The 22,089-nt window shown below is 38.7% G+C and overlaps 1 protein-coding gene across 2 annotated transcripts in view; it reads left to right on the top strand.

Annotated features, from left to right (window-relative positions):
* The window catches only part of FERRY3 (FERRY endosomal RAB5 effector complex subunit 3), a 59,949-nt gene that overhangs the window by 22,018 nt on the left and 15,842 nt on the right, over positions 1 to 22,089 (top strand). The window contains exons 7-10 of one of the 2 annotated variants that reach the window (XM_019039383.4): positions 6,970 to 7,076; positions 7,595 to 7,792; positions 8,656 to 8,784; positions 20,287 to 20,361. In XM_019039383.4, coding sequence (XP_018894928.1) covers positions 6,970 to 7,076; positions 7,595 to 7,792; positions 8,656 to 8,784; positions 20,287 to 20,361 — 509 coding nt within the window. The remainder of the gene's footprint in view (positions 1 to 6,969; positions 7,077 to 7,594; positions 7,793 to 8,655; positions 8,785 to 20,286; positions 20,362 to 22,089) is intronic. The other variant, XM_063693753.1, reaches the window with a different exon arrangement.

Below are 22,089 nucleotides of genomic sequence, written 5' to 3'. Positions count from 1 at the left end.
TTTTTTGACTCGTGGGGCTATATAATGGAGCAGGCATGGTGATTTCCGCACCCCATTATTGTAATAAATTTCGACCCCACAGATTAAGAGGAATTGAAGTAATCATTGGCTGAACAGTACTTTCTTGATTATCTGGCCCTAAGCAATGTAAAATCTCAGTACTTTGATACACTTCTGAGGCTGTGCCTATGCCGACAAGTCCTGTAACAGCCTTTTGTTTAGGCCAATTTTTTGGCCACTGATTTAAAGCAATGATAGAGACATCTGCTCCAGTGTCTACCAACCCTTCAAACTGTTTTCCTTGAATAATGGCCTTACACACAGGTCTGTTCTTTGAGACCTGACTTGCCCAATATGCAGCCTTTCCTGTCGGATCAGTGCTTCCAAACCCTCCTGTTCTTTTTATTTCACTATTTCCAACCTTAATATATGGCAGGAGTAATAATTGAGCAATCCTGTCTCCTGGACTGGCACTCCAAGGAATTGAAGAGCTAATAACCAATTGAATTTTGCCTTTATAGTCTGAATCAACCACACCAGTATGAATTTGAACTCCTTTTAGATTTAGACTTGATCTTCCCAAGATTAGTCCTACAGTCCCCTCAGGCAGTGGGCCATATACCCCTGTGGGGATTTTTTGTGGGGGCTCCCCTGGAATCAGAGAGACTGCTTGTATAGTACATAAATCTACTGCTGCACTGCCGCTTGTGGCGGGGGACAATTGTTGTATTGTGGTAACTGGCTTATTCCCTGAAACACTTGGGACAGTGGGGGTTGTTGTCCCTGAAAACCCTGAGGAACAAATGGCTGAATTAGGAATGCCCCAGTTTGTTGTGGGGCCTGAGGCTGGCCCCTTTGCTCGTTTCCCTACAATGGTTGCCCATTTTTATCAAATTTAGAATGACATTGACTAGCCCAATGTTTTCCTTTTTTACATCTTGGACATAAGTCAGGTGGCTCTCTACCTGTTGTGGTAGTAGCTTGAGTAGTTATATTCTGTTTATTTAAGACTGGGCAATCCTTTTTTAAATGACCAATTTGACCACAATTATAACATTTTCCTCCAAATGTTCTAACTTGTCCTCCTAAAACAACTCCTGTTATTGCTTGAGCCGTAAGCATAGCTTTATGCATAGCTCCTCCGATTCCATCACATGCTTTTACGTATTCTGAGATTACATCTGATCCTGCAGGAACCTTTCCTTTTAATGGCTTAATGGCTGATTGACACTCAGGATTGGCGTTTTCATATGCCATCAACTCCACTATGACCTTACGGGCTTTTTCATCGGCAATTGACTTTTGAGCAACATCTTGGAGCCTTGCCACAAAATCAGGGTAGGGCTCTTTTGAACCTTGTCTTACTGCATTAAATGAGGGGCAGGCGCTTCCTGGGTCTTGGATTTTCTCCCAGGCTCTAAGGCAGATAGCTCTAACTTGCTCAATGGCCTCATTTTGCATAATGCTTGTTGACTAATAGTACTCCAATTTTGACCTGTTCCTAATAGTTGATCTGCATCTATGTTAACTGGAGGATTGGCAGCCCTATTTCTTCGGACCTGTTCTTGTACCCCATCAATCCACCAAGTCTTAAATTGTAAAAATTGAGAGGGTGAGAGAGACGATTTTGCCAGAATCTCCCAATCATAAGGAATGAGTCTATGTCCATGAGCAATGGAATCTAATAATGTCCTCATATAAGGGGAGTTGGGTCCATACTGTTTTACTCCCTCTTTCATATCTTTTAGCATTTTTATCGAAAAAGACTTGTATCTGGCCTCAACTGTGAGAGGCTCTCCCTCTTGGGCTCCTTCTCCAGGTGGCATCGGTTCTAACATTACTTGGAATTGCCACGCCTTAGTATCTCCTTCCTTTCTTGATTTATCAATAATTTCATGTAATTCACTACCCTGTCTACTAGGTGGTGCCGTAGGATTAAGTCTCCTAGTGGGTGGCTGAGGGTATGGCGCCCTGCCCTGTGGTGCTGGGGGCATTCCTGGATATCCATACTGACTTTCTGGGGGTGGCCGATACTGAAGTTCAGCCGGTGGCCAGTATTGATAAACTACTGGCGGTTGGGTCTTATTTTCTTTAACCTGCGTTTGAGGTTGTAATGTTACGGGCACCTGACCTGCTGGAAGAGGACTTGGCCCTCGTGGTTTAGACTCTGATGGCCCCACTAATTCTGGACCTTTTGCTTCTAATTTTAACGTTTCAGGATATATCACCTCCTGTAATTGATTATAGTCAACATTTTGCGTTGACTGAGCCATTACCGGCTCTGCTACATATTCGCAATGTAAACTTTCCGTTTCTTTCTGGGATTTTTTTCCTTGTCTTTTCATTACAATCTATTATACAGCTTCCAGGGGCATCAGAAACTGAAACGCTATCTTCTTCTGTTTGAAATGGTTCTAAAGTTGCTTTAATAATGGCCCAATCATTCCATACTGTAAGTGGAATGATATTACCCTTCCTACCTGCTTGTTTTAGTTCCTTACCAATTCTTTTCCAGTCTTTTAGATCTAAAGTTCCTTGTTCTGGAAACCATGGGCAAAATTGTTCTATTATTTGAAATAGCTTGATTAGATTTTTTGTAGATACTTTAACTCCCCCTCTTTTTAAAAGAATTTTAATAAAGCTGAGATAAGAGGCATATTTACTTTTAGTTTTACTTTTAGTTTGCCCCATTATCACCCTAGCTTCTTCCAAGCGCACAAGCTTACCGTACGGCTGACTGTAGATGTACTCGGGATCTCTCGTCGACTTGTCCTCAATGACCACGCTCGAGCGTACCTTCACCCTAGAGAAAAGCCTCCACGTTGGGCACCAGATGAAGGGGTGGGTTGCCCCTCCACACCTGTGGGTGTTTCTCGTAAGGTGGAACGAGAGACTTAGGAAAGAAAGAGACACAGAGACAAAGTATAGAGAAAGAAATAAGGGGACCTGGGGGACCAGCGTTCAGCATATGGAGGATCCCGCCAGCCTCTGAGTTCCCTTAGTATTTATTGATCATTCGTGGGTGTTTCTCCGAGAGGGGGATGTGTCAGGGTCACAAGACAATTGTGGGGAAGAGGGTCAGCAGACAAACACGTGAATAAAGGTCTCTGCATCATAGACAAGGTAAAGGATTAAGTGCTGTGCTTTTAGATATGCATACACATAAACATCTCAATGCTTTACAAAGCAGTATTGCTGCCCGCAGGTCCCACCTCCAGCCCTAAGGTGGTTTTTCCCTATCTCTGTAGATAGAACGTACAATCGGGTTTTATACCGAGACATTCCATTGCCCAGGGACGGGCAGGAGACCGATGCCTTCCTCTTGTCTCAACTGCAAGAGGCATGCCTTCCTCTTATACTAATCCTCCTCAGCACAGACCCTTTACGGGTGTCAGGCTGGGGAACGGTCAGGTCTTTCCCTTCCCACGAGGCCATATTTCAGACTATCACATGGGGAGAAACCTTGGACAATACCTGGCTTTCCCTAGGCAGAGGTCCCTGCGGCCTTCCGCAGTTTTTGTGTCCCTGGGTACTTGAGATTAGGGAGTGGTGATGACTCTTAAGGAGCGTGCCGCCTTCAAGCATCTGTTTAACAAAGCACATCTTGCACCGCCCTTAATCCATTTAACTCTGAGTTGACACAGCACATGTTTCAGAGAGCACGGGGTTGGGGGTAAGGTCACAGAATCTCAAGGCAGAAGAATTTTTCTTAGTACATAACAAAATGGAGTCTCCCATGTCTACTTCTTTCTACACAGACACAGTGACAATCTGATCTCTCTTGCTTTTCCCCACAATAATCATTCAAAGTCCATAGTTTATTTTAGGGCTCACTCTTGCCATTGTATATTCTGTCAGTTTGGACAAATGTATAAGACGTGTATCTGCTATTATAGTACCATACAGAGTAGTTTTGTTACTCAAAAATCCTCTGTGCTCTGCCAATTTATCTATTTTCTATCTTGCCTAAGATACCTTTGCCTAATGGAAGATCACAAAGATTTTATCCTGTGTTTTTTCTTCTAGAAGTTTTATTGTTTTAGGTTTCACATATAGGTCATGATATATATTGTTTCACACAGATATATGTAAATGACATATATCCACCAACCTATATATTTATGCATGTATGTTGGTCTATAGTTTGTTTGTTTGTTTTTCTTACAACGTCTTCATTTGGTTTTGGTGTCAGGTTAATGGGGGCATTGTAAAATGAGTTGATCTGTGGTTATCGATCTGATACGATGTTTTGATTTCTAGTATTTCCAATTGTTTTCGCTCTTTGCTAAAATTCCTTGTGTGTTGTCTACCTTTCCACTAGATCTTTTAACATGTTGGTTATAGTTTTTTGAAAGTCCCTTTCTTTTAGTCCCAATATCTGGATCCTTCCTAAATCTGTTTCTGTTGATTGCTTTATCTCGACAGTGGGTTGGGTTTTTCTCTTGCTTTTCTGGTTGTCTCTTCTTCTTTTTTCTTCTCCTCCCCGGCCCCGAGACAGAGTCTTTCTCTGTCTCCCAGGCTGGAGTACAATGCCTACAATGCCGCGATCTTGGCTCATTGCAACCTCCACCTCCTGCGTTCAAGCAATTCTCCTGCCTCAGCCTCCTAAGTAGCTGAGATTACAGGCGTATGCCACCACACCTGGCTAATTTTGTATTTTTAGTAGAGACAGTGTTTCACCATGTTGGCCAGGCTAGTCTTGAACTCCTGATCTCGTGATTCGCCCACCTCGGCCTCCCAAAGTGCTGGGATTACAGGCATGAGCCACCGCACCCAGCCTATTTTTCTTTTTTTTAACTGATTACTGGATATTGTGGGTATTAGAAGAGACTGAGGTTAATAGTATTTATGTCCAGAAATGAACAATATTAATGTGAAGGTTGTGTACATCTTATCAGCAGTTGAGGTAAGTTTGGTTTCCTTTTTTTTCCCCTTTGCATTAGACTTTATTTATTAGCTTATTCACTGGAACAATGCTTGGAGAAATCTGAAAATGCATGGCAAGTTTGTTAGAGATCTTGCTTTCATATAATTTGTAGACTTTATGGCTTTATTTTTTAAAAACTTTTAATTTTTTTATTTCAGTAGGTTTTTGGGGAATAGGTGGTGTTTGGTTACACAAATAAGTTCTTGCGTGGTGATTTCTAAGATTTTGGTGCATCCATCACCCGAGCAGTGTACACTGTACCCAACGTGTAGTCTTTTACACCACTTTTATCCCAGTTTGGTTTCGTGTCTGTCAGTACCTTCAATGTACCACCGGCTTTATTTTCTACTGGTGCTACTTTGTGCTTAGAACGGCACTTGGGGGTCCAGGAGGATTTTTCTCTGTCTCTCTGCTCCATCCCTTGCTTTCAGCACCCTTCGCATGCCAGAGCTGCAGAGTGGAGTCTGCCTCCATACTTTTGCTCTGCCTCCCAGCAGTGGGCTTGTTACTTGTTACTTGAATCTAGGCTCATAGTTGGGGGTCCGGAAGGTCACTTTGTTCAACTCTTCTCCATCTTTGTTGTCTTTGTCCGCTCCCAGTTTGGCCAAGCCTCATGTATCTTGATTCTCAGCATTTCTGCCTGTGCCCTTGAGAAGGCTCTCTTGTCTCCTGCCCTCAGTGTTTTCTGGAAATACCTGATGGAGGCCAGTGGAAAAGAGTTTGCAAGTTCATGTGCCTGTGGCTCCGACCTATTCTAACTTGATATGCTAGCCCACTTGGCCTTCAAGAATCTGTTAAAATTTTAGCTGCTTTCTTTTTACCCCCTTGTGTGACAGCATCCTATTTCAGCTATGCTGTAACAAAGATGAAACTCCTTATGTGTCCTGTCTGTCCTTGGAGGTATATGTCACGGTTTGGAATTCAGTTTACTAGGTTGCCTTATTATCACAAATCTTTGATGGACTCCAGAAAAGTATGATTTTGTAGATCAGCAGTCCTCTGAGCCTTTTTGGCACCGAGGACCAGTTTCACAGAAGACAGTTTTTTCCAGGAGAGGTGGAGAGGGTTTGGGGATGAAACTGTTCCACAAGGAGCACACAACCTCAATCGCTTGCATGCACAGTTCACAATACAGTTCATGCTCCTATGAGAACCTAATGCTGCCGCTGAGCGGATGGGAGGTGGAGCTCAGGTGGTAATGCTCACTCGCCTGCTGCTCACTTCCTGCTGTGCGGCCCGGTTCCTAACAGGCTGTACGGGGAATTGGGGTCCCCTGCTGTAGATTATCTGGCTAGATTTAAATTTACCGTATTTACTAATGAAGTCAGTCATTGAGTCTAATGGGGCTGTTGGGATTAGCCCCAAAAATTTAGTCAGGGAAATGGATGACTCGTACAGACTTGTATCATCCTCAGCATATACCACTGTTGGAATTGAACGGTGATACAGTTATTGCTCTTTTGTGGAAGTCTTCTCAGGAACTATAAAGAGGAGAGCAAAGAGAAAGGCAGTTTAGTGGGAGGAGAATGTTGGAGGTAAAAAAGAAAACAAACAAGAAATGGTAAAAGTAAAGGGTATGTATACATCAAAATGAACTTCATCTTTTTTATTATCTATTTTATTTGACTTTAAATTTTTATTGCTATCACTTCATCTATTTTCTGATTTTGCCTAGGGCTAGCCCTGGTATAGGATGTATTATATATTTTAAAATACAATGTGATTTTAAAGTAATAAGTTAATCGCTTCATTTAATCATTCTCTTAGGCTGCTAAAAGTGTTAAATGGCAATATATTAATTGACATTATAATGATTGAAAATAATAATCTGCTTTCTTTATTGTGAGGAAATGAAAGAACAAGTGGGAATTTTAGAACCTGTTGGTGCTTACCTGTCTTACTTGTCACCATGGATTAAGGATGAGTTTAGGAAAAAATTAAGCAAGACTTTCAGCTGTTCAGTTTTCTCTCATTATAAAGCTTTCCTTTAAGAAAAGTTTTTGACAAACATAAAAGTATATCAATAATTTTATTACTTTTAGTGAGGAAATTAAAGTTCAGCCAAGTCAGTTCAGAGAATCTGTAGAAGCAATTGGAAGGATTTATGAGGAACAGAGAAAGTTAGAAGAAAGTTTTACCATTCACTTAGGTAAGTGTGTTAATTTTTTTGCAGTTATAATTTATTGTAACTTCTGAAACTATTTTTTAATTATTATTTTTTTAAAATAATAGAGACAAGGTTTCGCTATGTTGCCCAGGCTGGTCTTGAACCCCTGGGCTCAAGCAATCCACCCACTTTGGCCTCCCAAAGTGCTAGGATTACAGGCATGAGTCACCGTGCCTGACCGCTGCAACTTTTTTTATATGCTGTAAGAGAAAAATCCCTAACATGTGAGTAGAGTGTACCTATGTTATTTTTAATTCCAAATTATGTTTTACTTTAAGAAAGACTATATTTTATTGGCTTTAAGTTTTGTATATTTATATAATGTTTTTTGCAGATAGATTAAACTGAAAAAGTCATTAAAATGGGAAGTTGCAAGGCCCATTTTTAATTATTTTGTGGTACAGATTTATCTGGATTCTTGCCATAGAGATTTGCATCTTGTTATACTGGACTTTCTGTAGCTGCTTAAATATCTTTCCTGGACTATTGCCTACCCCCAGGAGCCCAGTTGAAGACCATGCATAATTTGAGATTGCTGAGAGCAGATATGCTGGACTTCTGTAAGCATAAAAGAAATCATCGAAGTGGTGTGAAACTTCATCGGCTCCAAACAGCTCTGTCACTTTATTCTACATCTCTCTGTGGCCTGGTTTTACTAGTAGATAATCGAATTAATTCATATAGTGGTATTAAAAGAGGTAAGTTAACATCATACACATTTATTTTGTTAAATTTCATCCTGTAACACCATTCTTACAAAGAAAGGAATTACAGGGAAAATGAAAAAAAATTTTAATCACCTTGACATCCAAGTAGACCAAACAAACATACCCAGCCATAGTTATTTTATTTCAAACTGTAGCATTGATAGAGTGCTTCATGATATTTATTTTTCTTAAAATGCTATTATAAATAATGTTTTTATAGAATTCTCATTACAAGGTAAAACAAAAAGAGCAATCACATGTTTTCAGTTTAGAAGCAAATCCTGGCTTGGTGATTTTTAGCTCATCCATATGTCTCTCTCTCTCTCTCTCTCTCTCTCTATATATATATATATATATATTTTAATAACCTACCTCTTAAATTTGCTAGGTAAAATTCTACCTTCCCTCTTAGTACAACTCACTTTTTATGATTATTTCTAAATTTGTAAATATATAAAATGTAGAATATATAAAATATATGAAACGTATACTTGTTTTTGAAAGAAGCTTAAATAGAATTTATTTCCCCTCATAAATATAAGAACCTTCTTATATTTTGTAGCACCTTTTGGGGTGGATTATGATGAAAGTATTATTCAAAGAAGACCTGGAATTACATTAACAAAGAAATGTCAATATAATTAACTCTTTTGAGTGTTCGAGAGGTTAAGTCTCTAATCAAAACAAAATTGCTGTGCCCTAACTTAAGGCATAATTATTTAAAGGACAAGTATAAGAAATCTTATTAAGAAAAATAAGTATTATTTTCTTTTTCTACTAAATCTCATTGTAAGTAAATACTAAATATTTGATAGTTCGCATTTAGAAGTTTGTAAATGTTTTGGGTCCCTTAGATTTTGCCACAGTTTGCCAAGAATGCACTGACTTCCATTTCCCCCGAATTGAAGAGCAATTAGAAGTTGTCCAACAGGTGGTACTTTATGCTAGAACCCAGCGCAGGAGTAAGTTGAAAGAATCACTTGGTGGGTAAAACTCACTTTTATTATATTCTGTCTGTAATCACTGTAATAGTATGTGGATCAGTATTAAGATCATATAGAAAATATGTTGGTGGAAGATAGGAAATTAAAAATAAAATTTAAGATTTTTTTAAGTTTTTTTTATTTAAAAAGAACATCAAAATGTATTTTTGGTTTTTTGGGTTTTTTTTTCCTTCAACTTTTACTTTAAGTTCCAGGGTACATGTACAGGATGCACAGGTTTGTTACATAGGTAAGTGTGTGCCATGGTGGTTTGCTGCACAGATCAACCCATCGCCTAGGTATTAAGCCCATCGTCTAATACCTATTCTTCCTGATGTTCTTCCCTTCTCCTAACAAGCCCGAGTGTGTGTTGTTTCCCACAATGCGTCCATGTGTTCTGATCATTCAGCTCCCATTTATAAGTGAGAGCATGTGGTGTTTGGTCTTCTGTTCCTGCATTAGTTTGCTGAGGATAACGGTTTCCAGCTCCATCCATGTCCCTGCAAAGGATATGATCTCATTCCCTTTTATACCATGTATTCCATGATGTATATGTGCCACATTTTCTCTATCCAGTCTATCATTGATGGGCATTCAGGTTGATTCCATGTCTTTGCTATTGTGAATAGTACTGCGAAGAACATGCGTGTGCATGTATCTTTATATAGAATGATTTCTGTTCCTTTGGATATATACCCAGATCTTCAGAAGCTTGGACTCTGTGCCTAATTTTCTTTTTTTAGAGGATGATTTTCTTCAAGGTTCTGAGTGAAAACTATTGTTAAATTTCAGTACTATGGTTATACTTGAAGTAGGCACTCAGTGGAAAGTTGGTGATCTTTTGATCCAAGTTCTATATCTTTAAAGTGGACGTAATTATTACTACAGAGGGGATTGGAAACGTAGACTAAAAGGTAGCACAAAATACACACGTTTTTATGTCATATCTTTGACTGGCTTAAGTAGCATGAAGTCAGTTAAATGAATTATTTTTGGTTCTTTTAAAAAAAAATCACTGTATCCTTGAATGACTGCTTTTTCTATATTTATCCATAACATAACATTCTTTCTATTTAGGAAATTTACAGGAAAAAATTTTTTAATTTATTGAGATGTATTTGATAATTAAAGATTGTATATATTTGAGGTATACAATTTGATGATTCAATGTGCACAGATATTGTAAAATAATTACTTCAAATGAATTAGCATATTTATTACCTCACATAGTTACCACTTTTCTGTGTCCGTGGTGAGAACACTTGAGATCTGTCCTCTTAATGAATTTCAGGTATACACTAGAATATTGTTAAATATAATCACATTGTCGTACATTAGATTTCCAGAACTTAACCATCTGTGTGGCTGAAACTTTGTACCCCTTGACCAAAATCTCCCCATTTCCCCCCGCCCCAGCCCTGGTAAGCACCTTCTACTCTATCAGTGTGAGTTCAACTATTTTAGGTTCCATGTATAAGTGAGATGATATAATATTTGTTTTTCTGTGTCTGGCTTACTTCACTTAGCATCCTCCAGGATGTTTAGTGTCCTCCAGGTCAATCCATGTTGTTACAAATGGCAGGATTTTCTTGTTTAAGGCTGAATAATATTCCATTGTGTGTCTGTTTGTGTATGTGTGTACATTTAGGTGTGTTTTTAGTATCTTGATTATTGTGACTAATGCCAAAATGAAGTCTTTAAGAAACTAATTTCATTTCCTTTGGATATATACACTAAAGTGGAGTTGCTGGATCATAAGATAGTTCTGTTTTTAATTTTTTAAGAAACCTCCATCCTGGAAATGGTTTTTAAAGCTATTGAAAAAGTTAATGGTATCTTTCTTCAGAAGCTTTCTATCTACACATAGGAAGAGGATTAAGGGAAGGCAGGTAAAAGAAAAATTTCTGGCTCAAATCCCAAAGTAATTCAGCTGTTTTTTAATTGAAAAATGAAAGTTTATTTTATTTTTTATTTATTTATTATTATACTTTAAGTTTTAGGGTACATGTGCACATTGTGCAGGTTAGTTACATAGGTATACATGTGCCATGCTGGCACGCTGCACCCACTAACTCGTCATCTAGCATTAGGTATATCTCCCAATGCTATCCCTCCCCCCTCCCCCCACACCACCACAGTCCCCAGAGTGTGATATTCCCCTTCCTGTGTCCATGTGATCTCATTGTTCAATTCCCACCTATGAGTGAGAATATGCGGTGTTTGGTTTTTTGTTCTTGCGATAGTTTACTGAGAATGATGATTTCCAATTTCATCCATGTCCCTACAAAGGACATGAACTCATGATTTTTTATGGCTACATAGTATTCCATGGTGTATATGTGCCACATTTTCTTAATCCAGTCTATCATTGTTGGACATTTGGGTTGGTTCCAAGTCTTTGCTACTGTGAATAATGCCACAGTAAACATACGTGTGCATGTGTCTTTATAGCAGCATGATTTATAGTCCTTTGGGTATATACCCAGTAATGGGATGGCTGGGTCAAATGGTATTTCCAGTTCTAGATCCCTGAGGAATCGCCACACTGACTTCCACAATGGTTGAACTAGTTTACAGTCCCACCAACAGTGTAAAAGTGTTCCTATTTCTCCACATCCTCTCCAGCACCTGTTGTTTCCTGACTTTTTAATGATTGCCATTCTAACTGGTGTGAGATGGTATCTCATTGTGGTTTTGATTTGCATTACTCTGATGGCCAGTGATGATGAGCATTTTTTCATGTGTTTTTTGGCTGCATAAATGTCTTCTTTTGAGAAGTGTCTGTTCATGTCCTTCACCCACTTTTTGATGGGGTTGTTTGTTTTTTTCTTGTAAATTTGTTTGAGTTCATTGTAGATTCTGGATATTAGCCCTTTGTCAGATGAGTAGGTTGCGAAAATTTTCTCCCATTTTGTAGGTTGCCTGATCACTCTGATGGTAGTTTCTTTTGCTGTGCAGAAGCTCGTTAGTTTAATTAGATCCCATTTGTCAATTTTGGCTTTTGTTGCCATTGCTTTTGGTGTTTTGGACATGAAGTCCTTGCCCATGCCTATGTCCTGAATGGTAATGCCTAGTTTTCTTCTACAGTTTTTATGGTTTTAGGTCTAACGTTTAAATCTTTAATCCATCTTGAATTGATTTTTGTATAAGGTGTAATGAAGGGATCCAGTTTCAGCTTTCTACATATGGCTAGCCAGTTTTCCCAGCACCATTTATTAAATAGGGAATCCTTTCCCCATTGCTTATTTTTCTCAGGTTTGTCAAAGATCAGATAGTTGTAGATATGTGGCGTTATTTCTGAGGGCTCTGTTCTGTTCCATTGATCTATATCTCTGTTTTGGTACCAGTACCATGCTGTTTTGGTTACTGTATCCTCGTAGTATAGTTTGAAGTCAGGTAGTGTAATGCCTCCAGCTTTGTGGCAATGCGGGCTCTTTTTTGGTTCCATATGAACTTTAAAGTAGTTTTTTCCAATTCTGTGAAGAAAGTCATTGGTAGCTTGATGGGGATGGCATTGAATCTGTAAATTACCTTGGGCAGTATGGCCATTTTCACGATATTGATTCTTCCTATCCATGAGCATGGAATGTTCTTCCATTTGTTTGTATCCTCTTTTATTTCCTTGAGCAGTGGTTTGTAGTTCTCCTTGAAGAGGTCCTTCACATCCCTTGTAAGTTGGATTCCTAGGTATTTTATTCTCTTTGAAGCAATTGTGAATGGGAGTTCACTCATGATTTGGCTCTCTGTTTGTCTGTTGTTGGTGTATAAGAATGCTTGTGATTTTTGTACATTTATTTTGTATCTTGAGACTTTGCTGAAGTTGCTTATGAGCTTAAGGAGATTTTGGGCTGAGACAATGGGGTTTTCTAGATATACAATCATGTCATTTGCAAACAGGGACAATTTGACTTCCTCTTTTCCTAATTGAATACCCTTTATTTCCTTCTCCTGCCTAATTGCCCTGGCCAGAACTTCCAACACTATGTTGAATAGGAGTGGTGAGAGAGGGCATCCCTGTCTTGTGCCAGTTTTCAAAGGGATGCTTCCAGTTTTTGCCCATTCAGTATGATATTGGCTGTGGGTTTGTCATAGATAGCTCTTATTATTTTGAAATACATCCCATCAATACCTAATTTATTGAGAGTTTTTAGCATGAAGGGTTGTTGAATTTTGTCAAAGGCTTTTTCTGCATCTATTGAGATAATCATGTGGTTTTTGTCTTTGGCTCTGTTTATATGCTGGATTACATTTATTGATTTGCGTATATTGAACCAGCCTTGCATCCCAGGGATGAAGCCCACTTGATCATGGTGGATAAGCTTTTTGATGTGCTGCTGGATTCATTTTGCCAGTATTTAATTGAGGATTTTTGCATCAATGTTCATCAAGGATATTGGTCTAAAATTCTCTTTTTTGGTTGTGTCTCTGCCCGGCTTTGGTATCAGAATGATGCTGGCCTCATAAAATGAGTTAGGGAGGATTCCCTCTTTTTCTATTGATTGGAATAGTTTCAGAAGGAATGGTACCAGTTCCTCCTTGTACCTCTGGTAGAATTCGGCTGTGAATCCATCTGGTCCTGGACTCTTTTTGGTTGGTAAGCTATTGATTATTGTCACAATTTCAGCTCCTGTTATTGGTCTATTCAGAGATTCAACTTCTTCCTGGTTTAGTCTTGGGAGTGTGTATGTGTCGAGGAATTTATCCATTTCTTCTAGATTTTCTAGTTTATTTGCGTAGAGATGTTTGCAGTATTCTCTGATGGTAGTTTGTATTTCTGTGGGATCGGTGGTGATATCCCATTTATCATTTTTTATTGTGTCTATTTGATTCTTCTTTTTTCTTTATTAGTCTTGCTAGCGGTCTATCAATTTTATTGATCCTTTCCAAAAACCAGCTCCTGGATTCATTGATTTTTGGAAGGGTTTTTTGTGTCTCTATTTCCTTCAGTTCTGCTCTGATTTTAGTTATTTCTTGCCTTCTGCTAGCTTTTGAATGTGTTTGCTCTTGCTTTTCTAGTTCTTTTAATTGTGATGTTAGGGTGTCAATTTTGGATCTTTCCTGCTTTCTCTTGTGGGCATTTAGTGCTATAAATTTCCCTCTACACACTGCTTTGAATGCGTCCCAGAGATTCTGGTATGTTGTGTCTTTGTTCTTGTTGGTTTCAAAGAACATCTTTATTTCTGCCTTCATTTCGTTATGTACCCAGCAGTCATTCAGGAGCAGGTTGTTCAGTTTCCATGTAGTTGAGCGGCTTTGAGTGAGATTCTTAATCCTGAGTTCTAGTTTGATTACACTGTGGTCTGAGAGATAGTTTGTTATAATTTCTGTTCTTTTACATTTGCTGAGGAGAGCTTTACTTCCAACTATGTGGTCAATTTTGGAATAGGTGTGGTGTGGTGCTGAAAAAAATGTATATTCTGTTGATTTGGGGTGGAGGGTTCTGTAGATGTCTATTAGGTCCACTTGGTGCAGAGCTGAGTTCAATTCCTGGATATCCTTGTTGACTTTCTGTCTCGTTGATCTGTCTAATGTTGACAGTGGGGTGTTAAAGTCTCCCATTACTAATGTGTGGGAGTCTAAGTCTCTTTGTAGGTCACTCAGGACTTGCTTTATGAATCTGGGTGCTCCTGTATTGGGTGCATATATATTTAGGATAGTTAGCTCTTCTTGTTGAATTGATCCCTTTACCATTATGTAATGGCCTTCTTTGTCTCTTTTGATCTTTGTTGGTTTAAAGTCTGTTTTATCAGAGACTAGGATTGCAACCCCTGCCTTTTTTTGTTTTCCATTTGCTTGGTAGATCTTCCTCCATCCTTTTATTTTGAGCCTATGTGTGTCTCTGCACGTGAGATGGGTTTCCTGAATACAGCACACTGATGGGTCTTGACTCTTTATCCAATTTGCCAGTCTGTGTCTTTTAATTGGAGAATTTAGTCCATTTAAAGTTAATATTGTTATGTGTGAATTTGATCCTGTCATTATGATGTTAGCTGGTGATTTTGCTCGTTAGTTGATGCAGTTTCTTCCTAGTCTTGATGGTCTTTACATTTTGGCATGATTTTGCAGCGGCTGGTACCGGTTGTTCCATGTTTAGCGCTTCCTTCAGGAGCTCTTTTAGGGCAGGCCTGTTGGTGACAAAATCTCTCAGCATTTGCTTGTCTGTAAAGTATTTTATTTCTCCTTCACTTATGAAGCTTAGTTTGGCTGGATATGAAATTCTGGGTTGAAGATTCTTTTCCTTAAGAATGTTGAATATTGGCCCCCACTCTCTTCTGGCTTGTAGGGTTTCTGCTGAGAGATCCGCTGTTAGTCTGATGGGCTTCCCTTTGAGGGTAACCCGACCTTTCTCTCTGGCTGCCCTTAACATTTTTTCCTTCATTTCAACTTTGGTGAATCTGACAATTATGTGTCTTGGAGTTGCTGTTCTCGAGGAGTATCTTTGTGGCGTTCTCTGTATTTCCTGAATCTGAACATTGGCCTGCCTTGCTAGATTGGGGAAGTTCTCCTGGATAATATCCTGCAGAGTGTTTTCCAACTTGGTTCCATTCTCCCCATCACTTTTAGGTACACCAATCAGACGTAGAGTTGGTCTTTTCACATAGTCCCTTATTTCTTGGAGGCTTTGCTCATTTCTTTTTATTTTTTCTCTAAACTTCCCTTCTCGCTTCATTTCATTCATTTCATCTTCCATTGCTGATACCCTTTCTTCCAGTTGATCGCATCGGCTCCTGAGGCTTCTGCATTCTTCACGTAGATCTCGAGCCTTGGTTTTCAGCTCCATCAGCTCCTTTAAGCACTTCTCTGTATTGGTTATTCTAGTTATACATTCTTCTAAATTTTTTTCAAAGTTTTCCACTTCTTTGCCTTTGGTTTGAATGTCCTCCCGTAGCTCAGAGTAATTTGATCGTCTGAAGCCTTCTTCTCTCAGCTCGTCAAAGTCATTCTCCATCCAGCTTTGTTCCGTTGCTGGTGAGGAACTGTGTTCCTTTGGAGGAGGAGAGGCACTCTGTGTTTTAGAGTTTCCAGATTTTCTGTTCTGTTTTTTCCCCATCTTTGTGGTTTTATCTACTTTTGGTCTTTGATGATGGTGATGTACAGATGGGTTTTTGGTGTGGATGTCCTTTCTGTTTGTTAGTTTTCCTTCTAACAGACAGGACCCTCAGCTGCAGGTCTGTTGGAATACCCTGCCGTGTGAGGTGTCAGTGTGCCCCTGCTGGGGGGTGCCTCCCAGTTAGGCTGCTGGGGGGTCAGGGGTCAGGGACCCACTTGAGGAGGCAGTCTGCCGGTTCTCAGATCTCCAGCTGCGTGCTGGGAGAACCACTGCCCTCTTCAAAGCTGTCAGACAGGGACATTTAAGTCTGCAGAGGTTACTGCTGTCTTTTTGTTTGTCTGTGCCCTGCCCCCAGAGGTGGAGCCTACAGAGGCAGGCAGGCCTCCTTGAGCAGTGGTGGGCTCTGCCCAGTTCGCGCTTCCCGGCTGCTTTGTTTACCTCAGCAACCCTGGGCAATGGCGGGCGCCCCTCCCCCAGCCTCGCTGCCGCCTTGCAGTTTGATCTCAGACTGCTGTGCTAGCAATCAGCGAGACTCCGTGGGCGTAGAACCCTCCGAGCCAGGTGTGGGATATAATCTCGTGGTGCGCCGTTTTTCACGCCGGTCTGAAAAACACAATATTCGGGTGGGAGTGACCCAATTTTCCAGGTGCATCCATCACCCCTTTCTTTGACTCGGAAAGGGAACTCCCTGACCCCTTGCGCTTCCCGAGTGAGGCAATGCCTCGCCCTGCTTCGGCTCGCGCATGGTGCGCGCACCCACTGGCCTGCGCCCACTGTCTGGCACTCCCTAGTGAGATGAACCCGGTACCTCAGATGGAAATGCAGAAATCACCCGTCTTCTGCGTCGCTCACGCTGGGAGCTGTAGACCGGAGCTGTTCCTATTCGGCCATCTTGGCTCCTCCCCCCAGGACCTAAATATTAGGGTAATAGTCATTTCAAATATTTTTTAAGTTGTGTTTTTCTTATATTTCATGTATCATAGATGTAAAATCACAAACATCCTCTTGTCTGGCCTGAATGCATACACAGTATTTTATTATTTCTCCTCTTTTTTTTTTTGAGACAGAGTCTCACTCTGTCATCTAGGCTGGAATGCAGTGGCACGATCTCAGTCCCTGCAACCTCTGCCTCTTGGGCTCAAGCAGTTCTCGTGCCTCAGCCTCCTGAGTAGCTGGGATTACAGATGTGTACCACCGTGCCTGGCTAATTTTTGTATTTTTAATAGAGACGGGGTTTTGCCATGTTGTCCAGACTGGTCTCAAACTCCTGGCCTCATGTGATCTGCCCACCTTGGCCTCCCAAAGTGCTGGGATTACAGGCATGAGCCCCTGCACCTGGCAGGTATTTAATTATTTCTTATAAAAACCTGATATTGGTGCCCAGGAAATAAAATGTGGTAAGCTTTAAAATTGGCGCTGTTTGCACCTTTAAATCGGTGTTTGGTACTTTTGAATGGTTTTTTCTTTCTTTTCTTTGTTTGCACCTGCTGTGTTTAAAGAAACCATTGTAGTATTTTAGGTGCATATATTTTCTGTTATACAGTAGCAGAGAGATATTATATCTTTGCTTGATATAAGGAAGACCTTTCTGAAGGGTCTTTGTTCCCATCTCCCATCTTCCTCTCTCCCAGAAATTACAGAATTCCTTCCTTTCTCCCGTAGCTAGAATGTGGCTATCTAGTCATAACTTGACTAGGGTTCACTGCAGTTTATCTATTCAATAAACTTTTAAAAAATGGTTTATATGTTTTTAATCATTTTTTAAATAGGTAAAACACTCTCAAAATTCACAATTCAAACTGTATAAAAGAGCATACAGTGAAAGTGTCCCTAACTGTTCCCAGCCATCCAGTTTCCCTCTTCAGAGGTAGCCAGTGCTATCTCACACGTACCTTCCAGACAGATGTTTATGTATGTGTAAGCAAGTGTATGTGTGTGCTTATTTATTTTCCTTTTTTACATAAATGGCAGCTTTCTACATAACACTATTCTGTACTCTGCCTTTTTCACTGAGTAATTTATCTTGGAGGTCATTTCGTATCAGTCCATAAAGACCATCCTCATACTTTTATGCTGTTGCATAGTAGTCCGTTGCAGGATATCCTGTTATTAATCAGTCTCCTCCTAATAGACATTTGATCTATTCCTTATTTTTTGTTACTATGAGTAGTAATGACTACTAATTGTAAATAACCTTGCATATGAACACTTGTGCATGTGTGTGAGCAGTAAGCATATCTACAGAAGAGATTCCTAACTACAGAAGAGATTCCTAAAGATAAATTCCTGGGTTAAAGGACACATACGTTTATAATTTTCCGTAGTATTGGCAATTACTCTGTATAGTATTTCTACCAGTTTATATTTCCACTAAAGGGAGGTTTTGCTGTGGCAATATGTGTTATATATAACAGAGCCAGCTGAGTATTAGAAAATCCCTATAGAAGTATATCCTAACAAAACCTTTCAGAAAATCTCGGTATACCCTCTTATTCTTCTACCAATTGTTATTACTTTTATCAACCCTCGCAAAAAGAACTCATATCCATATTACGTAAAAATAGCTTCCTTCTTCTCATACAAACTAGCAATAATGTGATCAGAAACATTTTAACATTATTCTTAGTAGTGACTAAAAGCATGAAGATTGAGATCATGACAGGTGTGGAAGGAGGAGGAGGATTCTAAGTATATTTATGAGAGATAGAAAGTGTGCAGTCAATGACAGGAAGTTTTTAAACCACATACGGCTAAGGCAGTGCGTGTATATCATGATTTTATTTTGTTCTTGTTCAAGCAACTACTTTGTGGTTTCAGTGAGTCAGTGATGCAAGTAGGTTTATAAAAGACTTTCTTAAAGCTGCATGTTGTTATAGAAGAACTTTGTGAAAATACCTTCTCCATCTTTTTACCTTCTCCATCTTTTTCTGTGCATGCCTACATGTGTGTTCTGCATGTTTACATCCTGATATGCAATTACTTGTTTATTCTAAGACATTCCATTATTTTTCTTACTATGATTGTTATATTAACATCTTCATATTTCTGTGGTCCATGATAAAAAGCCAAAAATGTTTATGCACATTTTATATACATTTAAAAAAAATAAAACTAGCCATCTTCTTACTATTACTAAACAAGGTATTGCCATGAAAACATGGAAAGGGAAATGGACTATGAACTGTTCTCTCTTGTTTACTTAACAGAGATTCTATTTGTTCATACTCCATGTGAACAAGATTAGAGTCCTTCTTTATTGTTCCTTATAATCTATGCTACGATTAGACATCTATTCAAAGCCTATCAAATCACATGGCTCTGTATTAGAAACGATAATTCATTAAATATGGATTCTAGCATCAGAGCCTTCTATCTCTCTGACTCTTGATTTATAAAATATGTGCATTTACAAAGTACGGTGTTATAAATCAATTTATCAAAGTCACTGGATAAAAATATTGTTACTTTTATTCAGATCTCTTTTAAAACTATAATATTTTGATATTTGCTGTTTACTTGTTTGAAGGTCTGTTTTCATGTGGTTTTCTGATGCTAAAGGCCATTCCAAAATAGATTCCAAAATAGTTTTTAATTGGATAAATATGCAATCTCTTAAAGATAGCTACTTTGAAGGCTAATATTCAGTTTGCATTTGTGAGTTCTGATGGAATTCTTATAAACTTTAGATGTCTCTTTTATTAAAATATATGTAAAATAATTTGCATTCAGTCTTTATAATGTATATTCAATCATAATGTTTATTTTACCAACATTTATTCTTCTAAGAAATAGCATGCCTTCAAAAAAGAAGAAAAACTGTTAAATATCTATATCTGAAAAAAAACTTTCATTTGAAACAGTTTCACCTATCTGTTATAATTGTATATAGCGTCAGGTAAGAAATAAATTTTAGGAATGGGGTGAATATACAGTGATTCCTGGTCACACTAGCCGTTTATTTGTAGCCCTGAACAAGTTATATCAACAACAGTGACTCAGATTCTAAAAATAAAGATGGCCACACCACAACTATCTAATGAAGTTATTTTATATGTGGTTAACTTGGTGCCCTGAACCTCCCAGATGAAAAATAGGATACTGGCATGTCTAATATGGGTAATACCATAGGACTTATAATCTGAGTATGTGAATTAAAGACCTGGCTCCACTACTTATCTGTGCATGCTTGGTTAAGTTAGTTAACCCATCCAAGCCTCTGTCTCCTCATACATAAAATGGACATAGTAGTAGGACTTACCTCCCAGGGCTGTGGTTGTAGAGGTTTTGTAAGAATTAAATGACATCATCCATGTAAAGCATATAGCAGAATGCCTGGCACATAGATGCCCTTAGTGAATTTTTGCTGTTGTTGTGATTCTTTTGGGAGCAGTCATAGTAACATATTCTCATATGTTGTTATGTTCTTTCATATTGCATTGTCTTATGAATAGATTCTGGAAACCAAAATGGAGGAAATGATGATAAGACTAAGAATGCTGAGAGGAACTATTTAAATGTTTTACCTGGTAAGTATTTCTTTTTATTTTAAATTACTGTTTTCTTATACCAAAAGATGTTTTATAATGCACACCATAGGAATTTATGTTTTAAATCTATGATTTTAGTATATGTCATTATATCACTTTGAAACAACACTTTGTACCTATATAATACACTTTCACAGACGTTTTCCAGTGTTAAACTTAATTATTTTGTTGGTTTGTTTTGAGACGAAGGCTCGTTCTGTCACCCAGGCTGGAGCACAGTGGTGCGATCTCAGTTCACTGCAACCTCTGCCACCCGGGTTCAAGCAATTCTCCTGCCTCAGCCTCCTGAGTAGCTGGGACTACAGGCCCACGCCACCACACCCGGCTACTTTTTTTGTATTTTTTGTAGAGATGGTATTTCACCATGTTGGCCGGGCTGGTCTTGAACTCCTGACCTCAAGTGATCCACCTGCTTCAGCCTCCGAAGGTACTGGGATTACAAGCGTGAGCCACCATACCCGGCCTAAAAATTATTAATATTATACTAGTACTCACTTTTTTCTAGATCCATAAAAGAAAAATTGCTCAAGAAGTTGCATAAGTTTTATCATTGTTTGCTATTGCAAATTTTCTCTTATACACTATTTCTTAGTTTCTTGAGAAATAAACCAAAAAATAAGTTTTACTCTGAAATATAAACTATACACTTCTCAGCCTTATAGCTAAAATCAAGTGATATATGAACAGTAGTGCACAGAGATAGAAACAGTTGAACTTAAATATAAAGAAAATGGATCATCTCATTTATTTTCATTTCCCCTTACGTTTTTCTGCTTTCCATTTTTTTCTTTATTATTCTTGAATATGTTGTTTAACAACTGAAAATTCAGTCTCTCAATCCTCTTTCTGATTGAATTCACTCTGATGACCCTTAGTGTTTGTATCACAGAGCATAACAAGGACTATTTGTACACTTTATAAAATTTTTTAACTAAGTGGTACATTTTACAGTTTCAGAAATAGCCATCTCTTGATGGTTTTTTATTCTCCTTTAAGGTAATTTTCTCACATTTTCTTCCCCAGATCTTTGACATGTAGATCACATTAACCTACACACGAAACCACTGTCACTCAGTTGGAACACATTACATTTAATCTAAACAAATATTATACCCATTTCTGGTATTCATCTTGTCAGGCCCCGTCTGTTAGCCTGTGGTCATCAGCCTCGAAATTTCCTCCCACCTTCAGTTATCCCATCTTAGTGGATAATGTTAGAATCACCACATGCTGTTTCCTCCACTGTGTGGAACAGGAAACCATCCTCCTCTTCATCTAAAAATACCTTCAGTGAAGGATCTATTGTATTTCTCTTCATGGATCCACAATTTAAATCATCCATATTTTGTGGCTTTCTTTAAATTTGCCAATCTTATTACTACTCTGGAAGAACTAATGTCTGTTTTTTTTTTAAAACATAACTCTTTGTTGCTATATGTGTTTCCTTCCTTAGTCTTTTTTGGAAAAAGCCTATAGGTTGTTTAACAACTGGAAGTTCAGTCTCAATCCTGTTTCTGATTGAATTCACTCTGCTGACCCTTAGTAGTGTTTGTATCACAGAACATAACAAGGACTCTCTTATTTGTATACTTTATCTCTGTATTACAACCAAATCAGGAGGATATAAGTCTGAGTTAGAAAAGGAATATTAAAGTATTCAGTTAGAGATAATAGCATCTTAATTTCCATTTAAAGTATACCTACACA

Source organism: Gorilla gorilla, chromosome 10 (genome assembly GCF_029281585.2).
Source record: "Gorilla gorilla gorilla isolate KB3781 chromosome 10, NHGRI_mGorGor1-v2.1_pri, whole genome shotgun sequence".
Lineage (NCBI taxonomy): Eukaryota > Metazoa > Chordata > Mammalia > Primates > Hominidae > Gorilla > Gorilla gorilla.
The sequence above is the reverse complement of the archived record's forward strand: the minus strand, read 5'-3'. Positions and strand labels throughout refer to the sequence as shown.